Raw genomic sequence first — 25,643 nt, 5'->3', positions numbered from 1 at the left:
ACACCCCTTGGGATTCCATTACAAGCCTTTGAACACAACTCAGCCATTTAGCATGTTATTGCTCTCTGTTTGCTATCCTGACACAAGAGATGACTACTCCCAGGAGGAGAAACTGAAGTGAGAGAAGGCCTGTGGCCAGTGGACACTTGGCATCCCCCTACCATTAATCAGAACTTGTATTTTTTAAAAAGCAAGATTGTTAAAATAAAACTAGAAACTTGTGAGTGATTTTGCTCTTTATTTCCCTCCTTTGAGTCTTGCTGGTGTATTCAATTTTGCATTCAGGGACCAACAGATGCATTCAAATTATTTGATTTCTTCACTTTGGATCACCAAAATAGCATCTGAATTTTTCCCTTGAACTTCTTGCAAGTGAAAGTGAATTCTAAAAGCTGTACCAGCATGGGAGTTATTTGAGAAGGGAATGACTAAGGCAAGAAAATCCAGATGACATTTCTGAGCTTTCCATTTAAATGACGTATAGGAATTCATACTACTTGAAAAAGGCTCCTGGGAGAAAAAAAAAAAAATCAGATTTACATGTTAATTGCTGCAAGAGAAAAGAAACTGTAAGAAGTGGGATCATCAAGATGACAGTTATTCTGAGAACAGGGTTCTCGCTGGAGACACGTTCAGATCACAGCTGCCCCTGGCTTAGCCCCTGGAGGGTTAGCTCCTGTACAGATAGGAAATGAAAGTGGCACCCAGTTTTCAGTTTGGATCTATGCAGGGACCATCCCTTTGTTAAGTCTTTCTAGGTATCTGGCTGCAGAGACAGCCAAGCTATCTGAACAGTCCTGCCTCACAGGGCAGCCCTGCACAGAAATGACAGAGATTTCCCTTCTTTAACACCCATTTTGAAGGAGCATGCACTTCCCCACATGACAGCCCTCAGCTGTATCCAACTCAACTGGATACAGCCACAACCCTTTGCAGAAATGCTTTGGCACTTGTGAGGCAGTTCAGTTCTGGCTCTCAATTTGCTTCAGATTTCTGCAAGGAATACTAACAGGAGTTAGGTGGAATTGAGCACATACAAGTGTTTGAGTAAATATATCCAAAAAGTATTCTTGTTTTTTAATTTAAGTAATAAATCACAAGTTATAAACAAATAAAATTATAAAATACACATAATACAGATTATCTTCCAAGATACCAAATTTTTAAAAAGCTGAAATAAAAGAGTCTTAAGAATTTTTCACAAGTAAACTGGTAAGGACAGGATGATGACAAGCTTGTCTGAAAGGAGAAAGGCCTAGATCTATTTACATCTCTCAGGCTGCTACCCAGTGGGCTGAACTGCAGACACAGTGATAACAAACAGGGTAAAGACCAGCCTCAACTACTTTGCCACGCAGCCAGCACTACATGGGCCAACATACAATCACTCACAGATAACAAGCTTTACTGGTGTATTGAGCCCAATTTTTAAAAACCACTGGAACTGATACAGTTACCATCACTGCTCCTGGAAGATGAACCCTTCATCTATAAAGTATTTCACAATGGTTAACCTAAACTATCTGCGCTTGAATTTATACCTATATAAATACATTTTACACTCATTTCAGCTCAGCCTCCCGTAACTCAGTTATAATCTCCACTCAAAACCATCTGCTGAAGCTACACTTTTTTTCTTCTCCAGAACAGTCTTTCATTTCCTTAATTGTGTGTCACTACCCACATCTCCAGTTCAAGTCTTCCTGGTGCTAAGATATCCAAAGGCAGTGCATTAGAGAATACAACAGATTCTCCTCATTCAGTAACTATTCAGCCCGATTCTTCTTATAACCGTGTATCTTCTATAATTGCATAAGAAGCCCAAATCCCAATTTTTGGTCCACTATCCCCTCTTTCTCCCCTTATTCCTATTGTTTGTTTTCAGGCACACTCTTCCCAGTAGGAAGGTAGGAAGTTATGAAGACTGCTTACTGCTCAGTTACTGCATTTGATTTCTGAATGGCTATGGAAACGCAGTTGCAAATGAACAAGTGGCAAAACTAAAAATCTCTAGATATATGTACAACCAGGTAGAGACAGCCCTAACCTAGCTAAAGTTTAAGGCACACATCTTTAACACAGTATTTACATCAAACTATTTAAGATGTGTATTAAAATGGCAATGTAAATGTTGTCATGTTATCTAAAGCTATTTTCCAAACTCTGGCCATGACTTTTATCCAGTGCAATAGAACCAGCACAGCTGTAGGGCATTTTGAAGGCACGAGTAGATTAGCCACTGCCATCCATCAGTGAGGATTCAATGAAATACATTTCCCTAAGGAATAGAACTACTGCCTGTTCCTTCACAGAGGCGGCTAATATTTGTTGCTTCTCTCCAGCTATTGGAAGCAGCATTACCAGTCTGCTGGGCAATCCTGTCTCCTAGCAGCAGACAGGAAGAGCCTACCAGTTAAGTCATTTATGAGAACAAGCATGGTGCTGGAAACACAGTTTCAGCCCTATGCATGGTACCACATTCCATTCTGGTACTTCAAATGGAGCAGATTCCAGATAGAGCCTAACAGTCTTCTAAAGACTGGTCAATGGCCATCACCTCAGCTGGACACTCCCAGTCAGAGCTCCGTTGAATGTCCTGGAAAAACAGCTGCTGCTGGAGGCTCTTTAGACTGTTTAAGACCTCTGCAGAGAGTTCATGGAAGACCACCTGGTTTTCCTGATCCTCCTCTTCCTCTTCTTCCTCCTCCTCCTCCACAAGGTCATCAGGAGGCAAAGGAGAACATCTAGAGATGTAGCCCTGATCTGACTGCACTGACTGCCTTTGGTCTTTGCATTGGTCATCAAAGACCAACTGGTGTTGCTTGTCAGCCTCCTCTTGGCAGAGAAATGGCCCTGAAGGAATGACACTCTGCTGATAAAGAGAGTACATAAGTCCATTCAGATGGTGTCTCAAGTTACCAGAGATGTTTGCAGGATTCTGGTCATCTATTGCTGAGACTTCAGAGTCATCATGGAGGATGACATTATTCCTCATTGGAATGCTTGTCTCCAGAAGAGGAACTCCTTCCATACAGTCCTCATTACTCAGTGCTTGCAGGCCAAGTATATTTCTACCTTCCATGGAAGAGAGTGGCTCTACTATCTGAACTAGAGGAGTCTCATCCATAGGAAGGACGGCAGTCTGAGAAGTCATAACCCCACATGGATTAAGCTGAGGTTGCAGCTTATAGCCTCCACTTTCACCTTCATGCATGTGGAGGTTGATGACATAGGAGCAGTTAGGGTCAGGCTCCCGTAGGTGCAGCTGGTGTTTCACAATTCCACCTGGTTCATTTAGCAAGGTATCCACCTGGCTCTCCCTGTTTAGGGACAGAGACTCTTCATCATTATCCAAGCAGATGGTTTCACTCTCAAACCAGTCTGGGTGCTCAGTCTGCCAACTCTTGAACTTTTGTATTGCCTCTTTCAACTTCCTCCCACTAGGGGTATCAATGTAGTTTTCAGCTGTGATTTCCTGGATTCGATGGATGCGTCCAGGTTCAAACTTCTCCAGATCCTGAATCCGAAAATAAATATCCTCAAACTTGGTCATCAGTTGGTACCTGGATGTGACATTGAACAGATCAGGTATATCTTTCTCACTACTTATCCCCTCAAAATAGCAGACTATATACATTCCAAAACAAGCTGGCTTCTTGAAATCTGGGAGGATCAGATTCAATGCTGGAGTGAACAGGTCTCCCACTGGCTTTTGCTGATCTTGCCTGAGACACACAGGCTCACTCCCAAGCATGGCCTGCCATTTGGCTTGAGTGCCCCGTGAGCATAAGATGATTATCTTAGAAGACAGGTCTTCCATTTCCTTCTTCTGTCGAGTAAGCCAGGGTAATGGCCCTAACTCTGAGATCTGATGATCTTCCAGCAGATCTAAGGCTACAGCGGTGCCACAGACTGTCATCAGAAACTCGGCAAACTTCAGCACCACATCCACATACAGCACGTGATCAGCAGAGTACACAATCCAAACCTTTCGAGGCTTCAGTGGTGGCAGAGGAAGGTCGGTGTATGGTGCTGCTGAAAGACAAAAGCATGTTCATTTCAGCTGTATTTCCAAAATTGTAATGGTGCAAGTCAGCAGCAACCAACATAGGGACAATATTAACAACAGATTATAGGAACTACCAGTTCTCAACCTACTGTGGCATCATATGCAGGCAACATCTCACTGTACAAATTTAACATAAAAATCTAAACTGTGATTTATAATAATGCTTGATTAGTTCACGGAATTTCACCACACAAAAACAACACACCAGATTCAAGAGGCTTGCAAATATAGCTATATTCCCTGCTGGAGTGCAGAATGCACCCACCCCAAAACAATCTGATATTGCGATGGCTTAGATGATTAATAGAGTTTCTTTTGCCAGTACAGCATCAACTGCATCAAAAGCCTCACCACTTTACAAAGCTATTAACTCCCATTTGGCAAACATGTTATTCCAAATTCCATACACAAAGTTTGTTTTAGCTCAACAGGAAGATCCTAAGGCTACCATTTGGTTATGAGAAGCACATATAGAGTAGTAGAGCCTATGAGAGCTCCTTCTGGACAGCTATATGAGACTTCCAGAATACATTACATGTGACTGATTAAACAGAGACAGAACATCTTACCAGTCTGCAAATTATTGTGGTTGCATTTTCCTCGCCAGTGCCCTGGAAGAGAAAGTCACTGTCAGTTCTGAAACCATGAAATAAGATCATATCCTTAAAATGACAACACCTTCCAAACAGTAAGTTAAAAAAGAACCCATAATCTTTAACTATGCAGGGATAAAACCATGGAGAGAGAGAAGCCTAATAATAAAAAAAATAATTATTGAATAAAGACTCTTCTACAGCAGACTTTGCTATGTATTTCACTACATTTTTACCAACCAGCAAGTTGCACAATTCCAATGTGATAACTGCTTCATGGTTGCAGCACAAAAGACTAGGAATTAGTCCTTAAGTACCCAGTTTTCCAACCCACTCAATGTCAACCTCTGTGCCCTGTCTCCCTTCTTACATCTTAATTGAATAACATTATTTAAGCTCAAAATAGCACAAAAATAAATTTTGTACAGATTTTGGGAGACAGGGGAATGATTACAGTCTGGACAAATAGGAAGCTTCTGCCCTGCAGAACTCTTATGCAGTACAGCAGAAAAATAAATGGAAAAGATATCTGTAGCAATCTGCAGGAAACAAAGGACTGAACTATGATGTTCCTTTTTTGCCTCATAAACTCTGAAGTGCTATGAAAATAGAGTATATAAGCGCATAACCCAAAGAAGACTTTGCTTAATTATGGGGATGGTATTACGATGTTACAAGTCCTGTGATGTAAAACAGAAGAAAGTGTTTACATAGACACTACCTTAGTGGCAATACATCAGAATAGCAAGGAAGAAAATAGGAGTAAGAATAGGTACAGAAGTAGAACAAAATAGTTTTAACATTGATTTCTTTCTTCCTAGCTGGTATGAGTCTTACCTGCTTGTTTTTTGGTCATATACATTACACCTGCTATGACTGATCCCACGAGTAACACACAGATCCCAGTGATACACCAGTAGAGCCATATAGTCATATCGCCTGCAGTACAAAAATAGTGCTCAGACATTGCTATAAACAAACAGAGCTTCACCAAAGAACAGAAGTTTCTTGAGCAGCAGGGGCCAAGAGAGAAGGATCCTGGCTCTGCCTAAAACCACAGATAGTCCAGCGCTTCCCCCTTACAACATAACAGTCACTTCTCACGCCAAATTCCTGCTTTCATGATGATGCTCTACACCATAAACTTGTCCCACAAAGAACCATATGTGCAGCACACTGAAAACACAGATCAATAACCTTCCTCTAAACAGCAGATTTTACCCAGCTTTGACAGGCATGCCTCCCATGTCCTGCCTGTTCATGTAATCCACCTTAACCTAAAAAAAACCCCAAAAAACCCTTACCATTTTGGATAATGTATTTTCAGTCTATAGGTGTTTCTAAATCTTGGGCAAACTAACTCCTTACAGGTGTCACTGTAGCCACAAAAAGATGTCAAATCACTATGCGCATGATTTATCCTGATATTCACAAAAATTAATATATGCAAGCTATTATCTCCAAAGATGTTTTATATTATGCAAATTTTTTAACACTGAGCAAAGTGACAGAAAGTATTTTATATTAAGCCTCTTCTTGTCAAAACTGTTTCTCAAAGAATTTTGTGCAAGTGAAGTATGCCTAAAAAAAAAAAAATCCCTCTTTAAGGTTCACACTGCATACAAATACTTGCCTTGTGAAATCATGAAACTTTTAACACAATTCATTCTGAGCTCAGTGTTAACAAGGAGACATTTCCTGCCCATTGGGTCATTCCCAGGGAGGATCATTTGTTATTCTATATGATAGCAAAAGAGCAGCAGAAAAGGAGTTTCAGTGTATTGGAAGAACTTCTTACCTGATGGGTCTGTACCTGCAAAAGACAAGAGTTACATTAAAAGATCAGCTCTCATCTGTAAGACAATGGCAATCTAATTTACAGAAAAGGAGTTCTCACTTGGAGCTGGTGAACATGGGATGAAAGCAGAGTGTCTCAGGCAGTCTGTGCCACAGTTTGCAAAAAATGGCTGAATCTGCAGTTGAAATAAATTCAGAAAACAGAAGCTATTCTCAAAAGCAATTTTGTACCCCACTTTATCTTCCCCCTGCCTCAATATTCCCCATACTTTAGCACAAGGACCCATAATTCCCATTTCCCTTCAGCAAACAACATCAATCAAGATTCTACACTACATTAAGAAGGCAGCAAGCTCCTGAGGTTAAACACTTGCCATTCCCCCTCCACAGTCCACAATTTGGCAACCCTATACTAAGGAAAAAACCACTGTCTACAGAAAATACCTACATAAAAATATTGTTCTCTCAGCCACAATAATTTCCCTGATACAGATAATTAAGGATTAGCAAATCTCAGAACAAAACACTTTGCAAAACCCCCATAACATTCCTAAGCCACTCACTGCATTGCTGGTGGCAGAAAGACACAGAGAAAAGGGTGAGATCCTACCTGTATTTTATAGTTGCAGCAAGCTTTTATGTTTTTCTCTATTTTGATAGTGACATTCACTTGCTGTTGTAGTCCACCCTGCAGAAATCAGGTGTAAGTTACAGGGAAAGGAAGAAAATTAAATGAAAGCAGTAAAAAAGAATGAGTCAACATGAGAATATGGAATGGTCCAAAGCAGCAGAAATTTCTTCTTTGTTTAGGAGAGGAACAAGAAGCCCACAAAACAAAACAGATAAATGGTCTGGTCACCATCACTGTAGGCATCCGGCATGACAGACCCAGTAATACAATTAAGACTGAAGGCTAAAGTTGCACAGGTAACATGAAACAATTAAGGATACACACTGTATAACTGAACATGTTAACTTAAACTTACACTTTCTTAACAATGTAAATGTCTTCAGTTATTTAATGTGTAAGCATTAACAAGCTTCCTCTTATTAAAACTGCTGTCAACACTGCTACTTCTGACACTAGGAACAGGCAAATAAGCTGCCCTTGTTACCTGCTGTACACAATCTAAGAATATTCTTTACAATAACTAGCCAATACATACTCCAAAATGACATATATTCCCCTCTACCAAGGAAATATGCACATCAGCTGTGTCAGTCATAATGTAGTACATATCAGTGGATGCAATATGAAGGTTTTTAAGTGTGAAAGGAATGGAAAGATTAAACAAACTGGATGCCAATATATCTGCCCTCCCACAAGGAAGGATGGGGACTGGTACCAAACAGTCAGCATTTTTCCTCCCTCGGATACCTGAAGGGGAACATTTCTTATGTCAGAAGATAACTCTGGATCTATTTTGAGCTTCTCAACAACACAGGCTGTAAGATCTAGAGGAATTTATTCTCAGTTTGGCTGAAACATCTGTTATAAACCCACTCATTCTTGATCTAAACAAAAAATAATTCATTACCCTCCCCTGCTGCCATCACATTTGATAAACTACTTAAATGATTTATTGAAATTTTGCACCTCCATTTTGGTTGATTTATTTAGTCTTACCCCACTGGCATTAGCTTGACAAAGGTAATAGAGCCCAGAGAGTCACCTATCAAATTGCAGGTTTGATTGCAGATGTTTACAGATTGCTCCATGCATTATAAAATCTCTTCTTATCTTTTATCCAAATTTCTGAAACAAAAGTTCCTCTTTCCAAAGGCAATTAAAAATCTGTGAAAGTAATTCCTTGCAAATTGTTGATCAAGTGCGTTTGTTTTACTTTCTACATCATGATATCCCATCCCTGGCAGTGTTCAAGGCCAGGCTGGACAGAGCCTTGGGGGACACGGTCTAGTGCGAGGTGTCCCTGCCCATGGCAGGGGGGTTGGAACTAAATGATCTTAAGGTCTTTTCCAACCCAAACTATTCTATGATTCTATGGCAGCAAGTCCTTGTTTAGCAACCATTAAAGAAATGTTCCTCTAAAATACCACAGAAGGTATCATTTTGGAAGGTAATTACCTCAGTGAAATCACGTGTGATCATTTTACACTCCTTCTCATCCAGGAAACTGGCCACATGAATTTGGTATCGGGCTGACTCCATCCATGGGTTAAAGCTCACAAGCAGAGTTGTATCATCTAGACTTTTACCTTGGATCCTGGGCTCCCACAAGCTGCCTGGAAATAGTGCAGGTATGCCAGTTTCTCAACTGTCAGAAATATTTCAACAGAGCACCCATATCTATGTTAAAGAAAATTCTCCATCCTATGAGATGTCTCTCAGCCATCTGATTCTTAGAAAAATAATAACTGAGTGGTACAGGAACAGCTCAACTGGGTGCTTCTGGGGAGGAACAAAGAAATTCCTGGGGTTTTATACCCCTACATTTTTATGCACCTGACCTTCACATACTGTTCACATGCCTCTTGGGCCAATAGTTTTGGTTCTCCTCATCCATCACCAGGTTTGTCTGTTGTCTTGAGGGGGGCCATAATTTAGTTTTTTTATCTCTCTGGTTGTTGCTCCTTGCTAACAGATGCAACTCCTTTATCTTCTAATTTGCACTGGTCTCAAGGCCTTCATTTACATGACTAAGCACAGATTTAAATTAAGTTCAGCTTTATCTAGGTGAGAGTTAGCTGCTTGTGGCCTAAGGCTCCAGAAACTTCAGCTTCCCATGCTAAGCAAAACCACCCAGTCAAAAACAACTCAGTTAAAGGAATTCAAACTAAACAAGCTGATAGAGTTGGGCTTGTTCAACTTCGAGAAGAAAAGGCTCTCAGGAGACCTTTTAACAGTCTTCCAGTACCTAAAGGGGACTGCAAGAAATCTGGAGAGGGTTTTTTACAAGTGTATGTAGTGGCACGACAAGGGGAAATGACTTTAAGCTGACAGGAGAGATTTAGATTAGACATTAGGAAGAAGCTTTTCATTCTGAGGGTGGCAAGACACTGAACAGGTTGCCCAGAGAAGCTGTGGCAGCCCCATCCCTGGCAGAGTTCAAGGCCAGGTTGGACAAGGCTTTGAGCAACCCGGTCTAGTGGAAGGTATCCCTGCCCATTGCAGGGAGGTTGGAGCTGGATAGTCTTTAAGATCCCTTCCAACCCAAACCATTCCATGATGCTGTGGAACTTCATTCACAACATCTAGCTCAGATATTTTTACCTGTGTTTATACATGGGATGGTTCTTTTCATCAGCGAGTCCTTGCAATCTGCAAGAAAGACCACCAGTGACTAGTCAGAAACACTGTATTCCCATTTAGAAAAAAAAGCCTGTTTTCTTATCAGAAGCCAGATATCACCTAACCAAACCCTCATTCATGGCGACCTTTTGTCAATGCAGTAGCAAAATATTGCTGCAGAATAGTATTGGTTTCCAATGTATAAACTAGACTCCCCGTGATGTTATGGTGCCGCCTTCCTTTTTTCCAGAACAAAGATAACTGATAAGACTGAAAACATACAATCTTATAACAAGAATATTTGACAATCCTTGCCAATGTAAGACCTGTGCAGAGAGGGTCATAGTAGAATTAAGACTTCATATTGATCACTGGGCCTTGTTATCATGCCACAGCAATAGATACCTCCAAAAGCACTCTGCCCCAGGAAAACTATGAGGCTGGAATCTTTCTTGATCTTAAAATACTTTTCCAAGTTTATAATTCTCTTTGCTTCATTTAGCAGATTGGCCCTGCTCTCTGGGACCTTCACCAGTCCAACCCAGAGTTCAATACTTAACATTTAGCAGTGTGGGATTTACAAGTCTCAGCTAAAACTATGTCTCTCCTTCCAAGTTTGGACAAAGGAAAAGGCAACAAGTCCCTACTTAAACAGTTGAAAAAACCCATTGCATATCTTAAATTTCCCACTTTCAACAGTGGAATATTTACAGTGCCCCTGTAAGCTCTAATCAGCAAAGCTCCCTGCAACTGCTGAGCTTGACACAATGCATTAGGTTTCTGAAGAACAGCGGAGGATAAAAGCTGGGAAGTTCTCTAAGTGACCAGGTGTAAGAAAGGGAAAGAGGGCTGAAACCCAAGTGTTCCCTCTCATTTTCCAGCTCATATTGACTGACATACCACAAACTGAGCCATTTTATAAAATCATGTTGACAACTATAAACAAGTTAAAAAGAAAATTAAGGAACAGTTTAAGCTTTGTATTGAGTGCCAAACATTTACAAACTGGTCAGCACAGCCAGAGGACACTGCAGATGCCCAACATCTTTGGGGAAAACAACAAAAATTCTTTTTAGTTATAGGAAAATTTTTACATACACACAGAACAGTCTTTAGCTCAAGACCTAGAGTAAACTAGGCATCTCTTACCAGGCACTGTGAGAGATGTGGACTTGTAATTGTAGTCTCCAACTACCCCCAGTTTGGGGAGGTGGTAGACAGTAACTTGGTAAGTCTGGCCAGGTTCCACTTCAAAACGGTCAAAAGTAAAATTCCACTGAAAACAAAACACATTCACAAGGACTTAAACAAGAAGGTTTTTCTATAAAGACATTGCAAGCAACAGCTAACTTGGCTGACTTGTTCCACTATGCTCCCTCAACCCATATGACACTTTTTCTGAAGCTTGACTATTAATAAAATGGAAATCTAGTATATTAAATGTATTAATGCTTGGTTTGTCCCAAAACCTTCTGTCTGGAATGAGGAATGTACAGTTATTTCTTTGAATCTTTGATCTGATACAACAGTCTTATGGCAAGCAACTCTGTGGAGTTTTGACTAAATTACATTCTAAACTGAAAGATTAGCCTAAAACATGCAGCTCAGATTGTTCATATGGGGAGTTGTGGATGTTCAGCATTTTTCTGATGAGTTTCCTAGACGTATGTAAGCTGAAGGACCACCTTCAAGGTTGGTGCTTTCCACTATATCAAGAGAGTCCAAGAAAGAAGTAGAAGTAAAGGTTGAGTTAAAAAGGCTAGAAGTGGCACAGCTGCCAAACAGAATGCAAAACCTCCTACAATTATTTACTTTAAGCAATATCCTGAATGATGACAAGTGCTAGGCACTGAAAGCAGTAATTCTTAAAACCTGAAGAATGGGAAAGCGAAAGAGACACCAAGGAAACAGCTTGTACACAGTTACACACAAGTGTAAAACAAACTGGAAATGACAGCATGTCTCAAGCCCAATATCTTGCTTGTTTCCATCAACTCTAAGAGTCTGTATGCTTTAATCGATAACCTTGCTGTATGACAGTGAGAGCAGAAACAAATCCGTGCACTAAAAAAAGCAGGTTAGAGCCCTTTGCACTCACCCGGCCTCCATCCGGACGGACCTGAAGTGTCAAGTTGTTCTGGAAATCAAACTGGGCACAGATCTGTTGATTGCTGTTCACTTGCATCACAGCCAGCTCTGCCCCTTGGAGATACTGGATGCTAGCTGCAGGCACAGGGACAGAGAAACAGATCTTTGTTTTTCTGTTATCTGTGTGTGCAGAGGTTGCAACCCCCACAGGGATTACCACTGTGTTTAGTCTTGTCACAGTCTTACTTCTTTGAAGCGCTGGGGGTCCTAACACAAAGATAACTGGCCATGAGAAGTGAGCATGCAGGGTTGACTAACAGCACTTTCAGCTTAAAGGTTGTCCTGCATGGCAAGAGCTCCATCTGTGCAAATGAAAGGGCAGAGTAGATGGCAACTTCATTCACTCAGACACCCTGGCAGTTCCACAAGTCCAGTGTTGTATCTAGCTCTGCCTCTTAAGGCTGCTTCACGCAGTTTGTGCACCAAAGTAAACATGCTTTAATTTTGGTACTGACAGTCCCAGTGAGAAAGTTTATAACCATACCTACACAAAATTACTAGGTTACCCCAAGTCACACCTGCTTCTACAATAGCTATACTGAGATAAAGAGGCCTCAGACAAGGCCCCACAGAAGGAAGAAATGAACACATTTAATTCTGCCTTGAGTCAGTGTGAAGCCATGGACAAGAACATGGAAGGGAAACATCATACACCAAGAAACATTCAAAGATATCTGGAGAGGGAGAAAACCTGTTTTATAGTTACTCATTTAGGCTCCAGAAATGGGGTAATTATTCCTTTATTGAGACATGTAAAAAAAAGCTAAGCTAAGTTACAAGGATCAGATTAGCTGAAATGGAAGGAACTTGTACTGCATTAACAGTACATAATTTATTTGCACACTCTAATTACTTCCCATTTTTTCAGTTTGTAGATGTAATTCCCCTGAACGTGACTGCTGCATTTATCACTATGCTTGCAGTGCAAACCTCCATTCCTCCCTCAGTGCTGTGGTAAAGTTGTGGGCCACTTGATTCCATTTTTATCTACTTTTCCCATTTCAAATGTCATTATCCCATACTAGTGGCAGCATTCTGAACTCTTGAATACCCAGCACGCCCAAAGCCCCAATTCAGTCATCAAGAAAAATCAAACCACCACCTTCCAAAGCAAACAAAATGAAGCAGCCAACCTCCCAAATTCAGAGGTCTGCTTTCATGACTAAATCAGTAAGAGACTTCAAGTCATAACTGTTCTCCCTGTCGTTAGTAGATCACAGCTAAAACCTCTGCTCCATATTCACATTAAACCAGCATTTACCATCAGTGGCCACCTTCCATTCTATCCGAAGCACAGGGAGCAGTTTTCCATCCATCTGATGGAAAATGTCAGAAGAGACATGAAGACTGCTTGGAGCAGAAGGAGTCCATGTGCGAACCTGCAGCCAGCTCACCTCCATGCAGGTACCTGTCCAGCAAATAAAAATCACCATTTAGAATAGGGCTGAAGAAGCTCTGCTTAGCTGCAATTATGGTCTGCCCTTTGGGTCAGGGTTACTCAGAAGCCAAAACCGAGTGACAGACTGCTTCACAGTTAAGGCAGTTTTCAGCACAGAAGTACTTTCTAAATTGCCTGTAATATTCTAAATTCATTCCAGTTAGTTACACTTCCCCTTTTCCTTAAAATCTATTAGCAATTATCACAGTCAATAGTCAGGCTAAACAGGTCAAGTAAGTTTACTCAGTATCTTCTGCAGCAACCCATACCTTGCTGTTGAAACAGACCGATGTTAGAAGACTAGTACTAATTTCCAGCCTTCCAATGGTAAGAAGTCTGTCAGATACTCAGGGAAATTGTTCCAATAGTTACTTTGTTTAAAAAAATCACTTCTAATTTGAATATACATCTAAGTTCAGTTTCCCACAACTGCTTTTATGCCTCTCCTAAATGATCTACTTAGATCCTTGTAAGACATTTATCAGAGCATACTAAAAATAGGATGGTCAGTCCCCTCTGTCCAAATACACTTTCAGTCTTTTTTGCTGGGTCATTGATGGGAACAGTGGAAAATGGGCACTACTCCTTCTTGTAGCAGCATGGTTTTAGGTTTAGGAAGTAAATAGACAATTCTCAAGTGCTCATTTACCAGAAAATAGCTATAGAAAATTTGGCAAGATTAAAGTACCTTTCAGAAAAGAGTGTACCATGCACTAAAAAGAGAAAAACCTTTCCCTTACAGCAGAAAAATAATAATTAGGCAGAATTTAAACCAAATATTCAAATAAGGTGACATTTTAACAGTGGAGCTGTAGTTTGGTTTAGCTGTGTTTTCAAGCTGTATTCCAATGGCCACCTCCCAGTTTGAAATATGATCCAATCCAATCCTACCCAATCCCTCTCCTGCACAAAAAGTTTAAAACCTGGTTATTTTCAGCATAGTCATCTCCCTGATCTGGCAAGCATGGCTACAAAAATACAGTACAATACAGGGTTGAGCACCGAGGCAGACATGAGCCTGCTTGTAACAACGACTGCAAAGGCAGAACAAGATGTTCTGCAGAAAGATCCAGACTTTCCTACATATCAAATGGACATATGTAGAACATTACCCATAATTATACTAAAGTGTTTCCTGTGCACGTCATTGCTAAGACTTGACCCCATACACCTGATGCATCCAATATATTTCCTCAGAGGGACTTAAAGTAACCCTAGAGTCCTTTTCCAATCCATAGGATCATTTAGGTTAGAAAAGTCCTTAAAGATTAAGTTAATTCACTGGACTTTATGCCCAGTACTTTACATTAATTGCTTTCAGCTTTATACCCCTCTTTTAAGTCTAGTTCATACTTTAACTTTTCATCAAGTCCTCTCATAGATACAATAGCTTGTAATGAACGCTACTGAAAACTTGTCCTAAAATTCCCAATTCTTTAAAAATGTACCAGCTTTTAATAGAAACTTAACAAGTTGGGTTGTGCTTCACCCACCCCACAAGTCTATCTTAAGAAAGACTTAACTTCCCATTCCTCTTTTAGCTAGAGCTGATTATGGATCAAACTGAAAAGTTCCAAAGCAAGGCATGGAAATTGACAGCAGTGCTTCACTTCCTATCCCTCCGTTCTAGATGGAAGACCTTGCTGTATGATTAATGAGAAAGCCACAATGAAGGAAAATCTTACTTACTGTTTCTTACAAGGCAGTTTAAATCCTGTGGGGGAAAGAAACAAGAATATTATTCTCAGAATAGAAACTGGATTGACAGCAATTTGCTTCTGCTTGGTGGCAGGAAGAAAATGAGTCAGTGAACAACACATACAAACTGGAAGAATCAACCATCAGCAAGCATCATACAAAGTTGTTAATCAGAAAACCAAAGGGCACAGGGTTATCAAATCTGTGCACACCTGAACTGCGTATGTGACAGTAGTAATTGCAATAACGGAAAGACATTGAGGAGAAGCAAAAATGCAAGATGATGATAGTAAAATCCTGCCAAAATCCAGGACTGTGAAAATAGAAACCAGTGTGACATGAAATACACCCTGAAGTGTTTGAACACCACTACTTTAAGTTACCGCTACCCAGCAGCGATCACGCTGGTAATGCCTGCAAGGTCTAAGCCCATCTGACTGGAAGCACAAGCTCTGTGCAGCTAGGTTTGACACTGAAGTACTGGGTTTTGCACTGCCTGCTGCAGAGCATCCCTGAACAGAAAGGCTGCATCAGTTATGGCTGGCCTTTTTCCTGATGCACATAAGAAGCAGGGAAAAGACAACACTTGGTAAATGCCAGGCTTGAAAGCAGGATATGGTGATTTTATTTTCTAGCACATAAACTGTTCCTTCCCCCCAAGTCCTAATGAAGGCAAAACATCACATCAATTAATAATGAATTCGAGAGGCAATCTATGAGGGGAAAAATAATTAATCAGTGTTAAACTCTTTCAGAATAAAGACACCTTGAATATAAAGAAGCAATAAGAAGTTACATGGGCTCTGCTTGGTTTCCCCAGGTATGTTTCATTTATAGGGGAAGACCCCAAGGTCACCAGAAAAAAGCATGTAAGGTCGCTTGGTTAACATGATGCAAAATCACTGAACTTGTAAATCAAGATAAGGGGTAGGTTTCCTCCCACTTATTTCCTATGCCTTGACATAGAAAATTGGATATTATTGTCACACTGTTGCCACTATAGAATTCATTCCACTGGAGGAGGCAAGGCAGCAGGGCTTTTAATCTCTCTGCAATTTAAGGTCAACTCCAAGTGTATTTGGGGCTTATTAATGGTGTAGCTGTGGCTATGCAAGTTTGTATTTACATTTTCAGGGACGGGTGCTACAAAAAGCCAACTGTGCCTTTCTGGTAGTGAACATGCCCCACAGCGTGGCATGGAAAGTTGAGCATAGCATTAGACAGCATCACTGCCAGAGGCACAGCATAAACCTCCCTTCACTGACACCCCAGCACTGCAGCCTGCCCTGTGCTGGCACAAGCATGTCTGTGACCACACAGGAACCTGGCTACAGCCTGAAATTGACTCAAGGAGAGGAAGAAAGGTCAGCTGTGAATCAGAGCTGCTGTCTTTCTGCACCTCTGCTCCTTTTCGTACGGGAGAGGCTGGGAATGTACCACCAGGCCTGAGAAGGAAAGTGGGCACTGCTATTTCACAGCTGTGCTGGCTTTTGTCTGCTTGTAGCAGAGCAGAACTGTATCCTACATTTAAAGAAGCTCTAGTGAAGGCAAAACACCTCATCAATCAATATGCTTTCTATTATTTGAAAGAAATACAAAGTATAAGCAATCAGTGAAGTCTGGTATCATACAAGTTGTCCCAAACAACTGATTTCACATGTGAGCAGAGTTCTACTGACTGTGAAAAAAAAATGCCTTGGACATTAATGCTCATATTTCAGCTAATGCACCCGTGTTCCTATAAGCCTTGAGCAAAAGCAGGCAGATTTGGCATTAAGCTCCTCATGCTCATACAAAAACATAAAACCTAAAAGTCTCTTGCAGGCTTTTGTTACACAAGTCAAAACAATACACAGGTATAACTCTGGTCTACAGGCACCCTTCACAAGAAACACACCCATACTCCTATAAGCAGTACTACAAATGTACTCAAGATACAGGTGTGTTAAAAAGAAGATTCAGTGCAACACCCAATTTGTGTAATATTGACCAACTTCATTATCACTTACGAAATATTTAAATCAAAGGAAGGAATCTGCCTTATTGGCCACCCTTAACTTCTAAGTACACACAAATCTATATAATACTTTCCCTAAGAACTGAACTTTGGAGAAGAACTGTTTTCTGACTAGCCAGCTAGCATCGTTGTTTTTCAAAATGAAACAATATTTGGTGCACTAAGTTAGGACTAAGGCAACATCCCATAGTCAGAACAAATATTCTGATTACTTTTCACTGTTAAACAGGTTTTTTATATATGAGGAGGGAAGTGGGATGAACACATCACACTTAACCTTTCCTTGCCTTCTCCTACTCTGTTCCTTTCTCACCTGATCTCCAGGGATTAGGTCACCTGCAGGAATCATTTATCCTCCTCCTTATTCTTGCCGTGGATCTCAAAGTTTTCAACTCACTGTTGGATCCCTAGCCTCACTGCTAGGCTGTGGCATTTACAGCTTGTTGGTTGTTTGGGAAACACCCAAACAGGGTCTTGCTAGATGCAAGTTTTGGGATAGGCAGCCCCAAAAGCTGTTGTAGCACTGCTCTGTATGGGGCAGAGGAGCTCTAACATAACCAACAGCAAAATAAATCTACAAACTTAACATCAATATGTAAGGACATGTAAGAAGTACTTTACACTTTCATCTTTGTTGTGCTCAAAAGCTCAAACCAGCCACAAACAGGCCAATCAACTTGATCAATTTGAATACAAATAATGATTTAATCTGAACTGCAATTTCACAAGTATACTGCACCTAATTATTGCAGCCAAATCTACAGACAAATCTTCCACTGAGTATTTTAGATCCCATCAGACTTAAGAAGAATTGTCTACAAGTATAATTAATAGAAATGTTACAAAGCTTTCTACCTACCCAATCAGGTCATGTCCCACTGTAACTAAAGTATGTAAAAGCATAAGCATTAAGATAGTAAAAACCCCAAGCAACCCAAAATGTAATTACTCCTAATGTAATTCAAACGCTTAATCAGACTTTCTTCGGTAAATTTCTTAGCCTGACAATGCCCCTTGCACAAACAGGTCCCGTATTTTTGCCTGGCATGAAGTTAATTTTCTTCACAGCAGCTGGCACGATGCTGTATTCTGGATCTATGACAAAAGAGTGCTGATAACATAGGGATGCTTTAGTTATTACTGAACAGTGCTCACACAGTATCAAGGCCTTTTACATTTCTTGTACTACTCCCCTCAAGCAGATAGGTTGGGGGACACAAGAATGTGGGAGGGGGCACAGCCAGGACAGCTGACCCCAACTGACCACAGGGATATCCCAGACCATACAATGCTGATCTCTCAGGGGAAAGGAGGAGGAAGGAGGTGACATGCAGTGTTATGGCATTTGTTTTCCCAAGTAAGCGCTGCACATGAAAAATCCCTGCTTTCCTAATGACAGCTCAACATCTGCCTGCTGATGGAAAGTAGTGAATGAATTACTTATTTTACTTTCCTTGCATGCACAGCTTTTGTTTTACCTATTAAGCTGTCCTTATCTCAGTCCACAAATTCTCTTGCTCTTTCCCTTCCAATTCTCACCCCATTCCTCTGAGGTAGAGTGAGCGACTATGTAGGGCTGAGCTGCTGGCTGGGTGAACTTGTAACAGGCAACAAAAATAACTGACTACTAACCATGGTTTTTTGCTTGCAATTTAATGATTTCTGTTAAAACCTATCACTTACTACTGAGTCTTTTTGTCCTTGTTCTGTTGCAGTTATCAGGAATTACTGTAAACTGCATAATGATAAAACCCTTATATAAATTATACAGCATTATTTGCCTGAAGAGCAGCAACATATGCTTTCATTTGAGTGCTGGTGTTTCTGTTTATTAGCAGATAAAACATGTTAAATGAAGAAGTGCTGCATTTCCCCCTCTTTGTTTTATGACCAATATTAGTATTGAACCAACAAAGTGCATAAATGGATTCTCTCTTCCTCCAGATGTACTCTCTCAGGTAAAGTGTTCACAATGATGTTCTCAGCATCCATGAGACTGTGACCTGACATTCATTAAGAAAATAAGAGCCTAATCAGGAACTATCAGTTAGCTTAAGCAGAATTCAGAACTGAAACTTGACAATTAAGGTATCTCTTACCTTTCAACACTAGGTTTCTACAGGGACAAACACCAATAGTTTGTGTCACTGCTTCCCAACCTAACTCAGGATTTTCAAGGGGCTGTCTACAAATGTTTTCTTCCTATCACACACTAGCCTGTTTACCTGCTATGCCAGTAACCTTTTTCTATGTGTAGCAGACTGCGTTGGAGTGTTTCAAGCTGCCACCGTTTGGTCAAGAATTTAGCAGGTTTACCACAGAGGGAGCAGGGAGAACCTCCCACCACACAGGAGTCTGCAGCAACTCAATTGTTGGTCTATTCCCTTCACAGCCCCCAAAGCACTACAGGGATAACCTAACAGCAAAAAGTGCCCAGAAGAACAATCATCCAACTGGGAAGGCATCACTATCGGCATAAGGAAGCAAAGGTAACAGAAGAAGGTAAAGCAACAAGGCAGGCTTGAGATGTAACAACCTCAAAGGATACCTAGAAAGCAGTCACCATAAAAACCCTCATTTCCTTTTTGGATGCTGCCCAGGTGAACTGACTGGGCTGCAGCTGAGGGCACACTTTTATACTAAGACAGTGTAACTCCAGAGAATGACACCCAAAAGCCAGGAATACTCAACACCACCCCCCCCCCCCCCGCGCGCAAAATCTAACCAACACAAACAAGCTGGTTTTGCAGTACCATATGGCAACTATTTCCAGATTTGCACCAGCTACCTCCTCAGCACCAGGGGTAAGGTCCAACCAGCCCAAAGCCTTATCTGATGCACTGGTTCATTCAGAGTGCATTAACAAAGCTGTGGTCAGCAGAAGTACTTAATCTACTTTACCTACTTAAGCAAGAACAAATTTAGATGAGACAATACAAATAAAATCAGAGTGATGGTTGTTTCTGTTCACCCACATAGAGCTACAAGCGTGTAAGAAGCATTGACAGAATCGAGACGTGTCAGTCTGCACACAACAGACAAGCAGGCAAATTTTAGAAGAAAGAGAACTCTGCAGAAAAGCAGAAGATGGAGCCCGCAGACAGGCGACTGCTCTGCACATTATTACAGAATGAGCTTAAATTGAGATGCTCTCCTCTCACCAGCTTCCTATTGCCTTTCAAGCCCAACAAACAACAGTACAGACATAGGAGGCATAAATGAGAACAAGATGATTTTGAGATGATGCCCAAAACTAGTATTAGCAGGACAGGCTCAGTCAACTCTTCATGTTTACTTGCCATATTTTCACAGAAAGCTAAGCAACTGTTTCTTTCACTCTTTTTCTTTTTTTTTTTCCCCTCAAGAGTTATTTTGCTTTTGACATGAAAGAACAGACCATATGCTGTGGAGAATCATGTGAAGCTGAAATAAACCAGGAAACTGATTAGCAGCACCAGTCATAATAATTCAATTAAATTAACAGGAGGTCAAGATTCTGCAGCAGTATGCTGTGATAACTTGTAAGAAATGGCTGTGAGCTGGGCAAGCATCCAGTTTTCCTCAGCACTCAAATGAAAGAGCAGCTGCTGAACAGGAAGGGCTCCAGCTTTCCAAAATCTACCTCTCACCTGTGAGCCATTCCATGTATCTTCCAAGGCTTGGCCGATTTGAACTTTACAGCAGTTTCTATTTCCTGATTCCTTAGTTAAAAGAAGCAGATATCAACAGGGCATAAACATGTTACAGGAATAACTGCTGAAAGATTATTTGTTTAAGGCTGATAAAAAACAACTATCTTTTACAATATTGTTTTTATTTAAGCTTTTTCTCTATAGTCACCAAGTTCTTTCTCTTGCCATCACATACATTCTCAACAAAATCAAAGCCAAACTCAGAAGCTGAGGATTCATCACAAAAATCCATTTAAAAATCAGATTTTCATAGTTTTGATTCCTAACCCTCTTTATGCTGAATTTTGGTAGTTATGATCACTAACCCTTTTTGTGCCAAGACGTACAGAAACATTCTAGCAGCACGAAGTGTGACTCTGGTTGATGGTAACATCCTCCATGGCAAAAAGATGCCACAGGGAAGAATAAGAGAAATCAGTCAACAGCAAGGCAACATAAGCACAGTTGTCAAGATGGACCAGGAAAAGTCTCCCTCAGGTGCACCACCATTGCTCCTCTTCATGAGAGCTGTTTTGTCCATTCTTTGCCAGAGACATTTAGTGAATATCCATCAAGCTAGCAAGACAGATTTCAAAGCCAAACTATGTACACCTATCCAGCTCCTTAAAGACAGCAGGATTATAAACACTGCATTCCTCCAGGACACCGAGGCATGCCATGTAGCGAAACAGTTATGGCCCAGTGACTGCACACAGTGATAAAAGACTTGATGGCGAACAACAAGATGGATATTTAAGCTGTGGCATTGTTTTACCCTGTATGGAGAAAAGCAACCCCAAAACAACAAAACATGAAGCCTACCTCCCTGCAGATGACATATTCAAATAGTTACTAAAAGCAACCATATTTGCAGCTGTGCTATCGAGCCTTACAGCTGAGCAGATTTGATAGAGTGGTGGTGAATAAGGCCCATTAAGTGCATTTGTTGGCATTTTAATAGGATAAGCTGTTAACGAGCCTTTAATTTTACTTTCACAATTCACAGGTGTCTACCAATATCAATGACACTTTCCCTTCACCACTCCATCTTCACAACAGCCTCCACCACATGAGAAGCTTGCTTAAAAAAACCCACTGTTGCTCGCTCTGACCTACGCTGAAGCTCAGCAACAGCACAAAAGTGTGGTGGGTTAAAAAGGAAGTGGGTCTCACCAACTGTGCTCAGCAACAGCTTCCTTTTTGAACCACGCTGCTGTCACTCATTGGAAGGGTTACTGAATCATCCTCCAAAAACAGTGCAACTGACAGAAAGGGAAGGGGATATTGTTTTCAACTGTCCTAACTTCAGTTGATGGTACTTCTTCCTGGTTGTGTCAGCATCTTCACAACTACTTCTAAAGAGGCTGCTTGTGGGTTTAAGCCAACTCATTTTTCATAATATTGATTGCATTTTAGAAAATGGCTTATTGACAGAAAAAGCTGAAGTGCAGGCTTACACATACACTGATCTACAAACACACACAGAGTGTGAGCAACACATTTCCTCGGTCAAAGTCATTTGTCTACTGGTGAACCCCTCACCATGTTATCATGGTTCAAGTTCCCTACAAAGCCAGAGGTAGAGCCAAGAAGACAGTCAGTCAGTCAAAGCCCAAGCATCCAAGGACTCACAGAAACTCTATAAGGTATTACTCTCAAGCTCTGTGTGACTGAATGTTTGGGCTACCCATGGTTGTGTTAAATGCCTAAGCAATACTGTAATGTCCTCTTTCTCCTTTGCTAAGATTCTGCATTTTGTGACTCCAGAATGCCCAGCCTAAAGTAAAACTGCAGAAGTGGTCCTTTTTCTTGGGTATTTTTAAATAGGAGTGAAGGCAGCAGGGCAGAGGTCAGGTGACACAGAGGTAAGTGTAAGATCAAACATCAGGAAAGGAGGCAGCATAGACAAAGGCTAGGAAATGTGCTCAGGAAAAGATTATAGAAGCTTTCATCCCAAAGGACACATTTAGGCTGATGTATGTCTACAGCCCCATCTGACTGGCTGCTTCGCTAGACTGCTGAGAGCGCATTATGACATATAAAACTGTCTAGCTTAGAAGACAGCTGCCCATTATCCTGTTTATCCGTACACCACTGCTGCTAACAGAAACAAAAAGCAAAGCCAGATGTCTTCACCCTTCTATATATTCTTTACATGTGTCTTAGACAACAAAAGACCCCCACTAAACAAACAAAATACCCCAAACAAAACCAAAACAACCCCCAGAAGAAGAGAGACCAGTTAGTTGTTAATACTCTGGGGTGCCAAAGTTAGCTCAGGTTGCTTAGTTCACTTTTTACAGACACCACATCTGCACCTCTTAATCTATAGATTTCCTCTCTGGCTGGCTCCCCAGGAAGAAAAGACAACCAGCAACCTGCCTACAAGATTTCAAGTACATGTAATGTTTGTTTACCTACTCCTTCAGCAGAGATTCCCTGCTTCCTCCTAAAAATCCTCAGCTGCAAGGAACAGGTTAAAACATTGAGGATATTAGGCAACCTCAGCTATTACCAAAGACTCGTATCCTGTGCAGTAACTTCAGGCAGTTTTAGCGAGCCCAGCTCCAGCCACGGTCCCTCACAGATGTCAGTGACTGGCGCTTCCTGGCAGTCATCAACACGGCCAGGCTAACTCTGCGGCATTTAGAATTAGGGTTTAACATGAAGTTAACGCAGTTGAGCGCTACATACACTTCCTTTGATACATATAGCCCACATCAACCACAATCAACCGCCCCAAACCGTACAAAGCCAGAGACCCGGGGTTATCCGAGCAGTACAGAATTCGGATGAGGTCACCGACCTCGGGCCGAGAGCTCAGAGGAGTCCCGTCCGCGGCCACCTCCTGCCCGGGCAGCTCCCCCCGCCTCCAGGCACCGCTTCGGACCGGCGCTCGCCGCCAGCTCCGCGATGGACGGACGGAGAAGGGAGTGAAGGAGCCAGAGCTCAGCCGCCCGAGGCTTTGCCTGCGGACGCAGGGCCAAGGCCGGGACTGAGGCGGTTCCGGCCTGCCTGCCCCACAGCCCTTGCTTTCCTCGACCGGGAGGGAGCCGAAGGGGCCCGGGCTCCCCGCCCGACAATCCACGTCCTGGGAGAGGGAGACCCCGCTGAGTCCCGCACCCCTACAGCGGGACAGCCGCTCCCTCATGCTGACTTCCCGGCCGGCTCATCTTCCCTGTCCGGGCCGCGCGGTGCCCGTCCCCCGGCACACCGGCGGGTAAGCGGCCGCTGGCGGCGCGGGACACTGTAGGAAGGGGGAATCCACCGCCTCGCCAGCCTTGCGGCCGAGTCCCGCCCGCTGCGAGCACCGCGGGGACGCCGCCAGCCCTGTGCCAGGCCCCGCTGCTTGCCGGCCAGCCGGCACCACCGAGCTTCCCGACTCCGCCATGCTTACCGGCTGGGAGCAGGTGAAGGGCGGCGCGGCACTCAGCAGCAGCCGCAGGGCCACGGCGTTGGGTCGGATGTGGAAGGCGAAGAGGAGCAGCAGAGACAGCCACCACCGCAGCTCCGAACCCGCCATGGCCCGACAGCTGCCACCACGGCCTCGCAGCTTCCGGGCTCCAACCTGGGAGCGGGGTGGTACCAGCCCTCACCTGAGGCGGGGCCGCCGCGGCGAGGCGGTGCTAGGGCTGCCGTGGGGCGGAGCGACGGGCAGGGCAGCGACACCCCCGAAGTCTGCCCGCCGCGGCAACGGGTCGGTTCGGTGTGTGGGTTTGGGAGGATGCGGCCATGGGGAGGGGAGGGGAGCGGAGCGGAGAGGAGAGGGGCTGGGCTGGGCTGGGCTGGGCTCGGTACAGGCAGCGGCCTCCTCGCCGCTCTTCTTCCTGTTGACTCTGAGCCCCGGGTGACTCCTGACGGGAATTGCAGCCCCGCTGGAGAGGGCCCTGAGGGGAGAGGTTGGGGCCAAGGAACCGAACCGGGTTTTACCCGGAGTTTGTATTAGTTCTTCGTTTTCACGAGTAAACGGAGGGGTTTGAGAGGTGTGTGTGCTCATACTCCCCGGTGCACACTTCCAGCTTCGGGTAAACAGCGTAAGCATGAAAAAACAACATCAGCAGTGGTCTGCAACTACCCAGTAACAAGCATTAAATGTGTATATTGTATTTTTCCTGTCGTGGGGCTGTTCTAAATGCATGCAGTTCACCGAGGGCTGTGCAAACCTATTACTTGTTCGTGATCATCACGGCGTTTCAGCTGCCTTATAGGTTTCACTTACAGGTTTCACGCCCTTCTTCACACCACAGCACACCCACACCCAGCTTTCACCCGTTACCGGCCATGGTTTTCACACAAAGCTGTAGCCCAGCCACAGGAAGCTTGGCTGGGTTTCCAGCTCAGTGAGCTCTTTGGCAAAGCTGAACTGTTTGCTGGGCTTCAACTGACACACAGCGGTTTTGGGTGGTTTTGTGGTGACAGCTGTCTTACTGAGGGCTGGTCCGAGCCTGGAGATAACGAGGTTTCTGCCATTCCGAAGCCTCATGCTGATGACATCCACAGGGTTTAATCGCCTTCTGGGTTTTACCATTTTGTGGTGTTAATAAACAGCAGCAGCAATGCCTGCGGTTCTGACTTTTGCATGCAAGTCAGGGAGAATATATGTATATATACACACATAATTGAAGAAAACCACTGTTTTCTTGAGGTGTTATTTTGCTCAGTCTTACACCAACATACTTGGACTGAGTGCACTATGATTTATGGTGCTGTGATAGGAAATACACTGCTCAGCTGGCATTGCAGAGTAATTACTTGATAACCACAGTAGAACAATTTGTTCAATCGAAAAGTAACTGCATGGTATGCTACTTATTATCTTCCCATTAGCTTCATGGCTTATGTATGTACTGAGTACGTTGTATTTAGGCTGCAGGCGTTCATTTTCTTGTTGCATATGCTTGGTAAAAAAGAATCCTATGGAGAAAATGTGAAGTGTATGGTTATGCATGAGTCACACTTTGG

At 42.6% G+C, this 25,643-nt stretch overlaps 1 protein-coding gene across 3 annotated transcripts; it reads right to left on the bottom strand.

The window, feature by feature from the left end:
* Window positions 1-1,042: 1,042 nt before the first annotated feature.
* IL17RA (interleukin 17 receptor A) lies at window positions 1,043-24,246 on the bottom strand. 3 transcript variants are annotated; one of them, XM_031044951.2, is made up of 13 exons: window positions 24,079-24,246; window positions 14,985-15,009; window positions 13,119-13,265; window positions 11,808-11,932; window positions 10,859-10,985; window positions 9,692-9,739; window positions 8,546-8,703; window positions 7,070-7,147; window positions 6,560-6,635; window positions 6,461-6,475; window positions 5,500-5,601; window positions 4,639-4,680; window positions 1,043-4,035 (listed from the first exon to the last, which is right to left on the bottom strand). In XM_031044951.2, the coding sequence occupies exons 1-13, from the start codon at window positions 24,202-24,204 to the stop codon at window positions 2,522-2,524; spliced, it is 2,583 nt and encodes an 860-aa protein (XP_030900811.2). In that variant the 5' UTR covers window positions 24,205-24,246; the 3' UTR covers window positions 1,043-2,521. The 3 variants fall into 3 exon arrangements, with proteins under 3 accessions (XP_030900811.2, XP_030900812.2, XP_030900813.2); XM_031044952.2 differs by having other exon boundaries at window positions 1,043-4,032; XM_031044953.2 differs by lacking the exon at window positions 6,461-6,475.
* Between the last annotated feature and the right edge of the window lie 1,397 nt (window positions 24,247-25,643).

The sequence above is a fragment of the Melopsittacus undulatus genome, chromosome 5 (assembly GCF_012275295.1).
Source record: "Melopsittacus undulatus isolate bMelUnd1 chromosome 5, bMelUnd1.mat.Z, whole genome shotgun sequence".
In the NCBI taxonomy this organism is placed as follows: Eukaryota; Metazoa; Chordata; class Aves; order Psittaciformes; family Psittaculidae; genus Melopsittacus; species Melopsittacus undulatus.
This window is presented reverse-complemented; position numbering and strand designations above follow the sequence as displayed.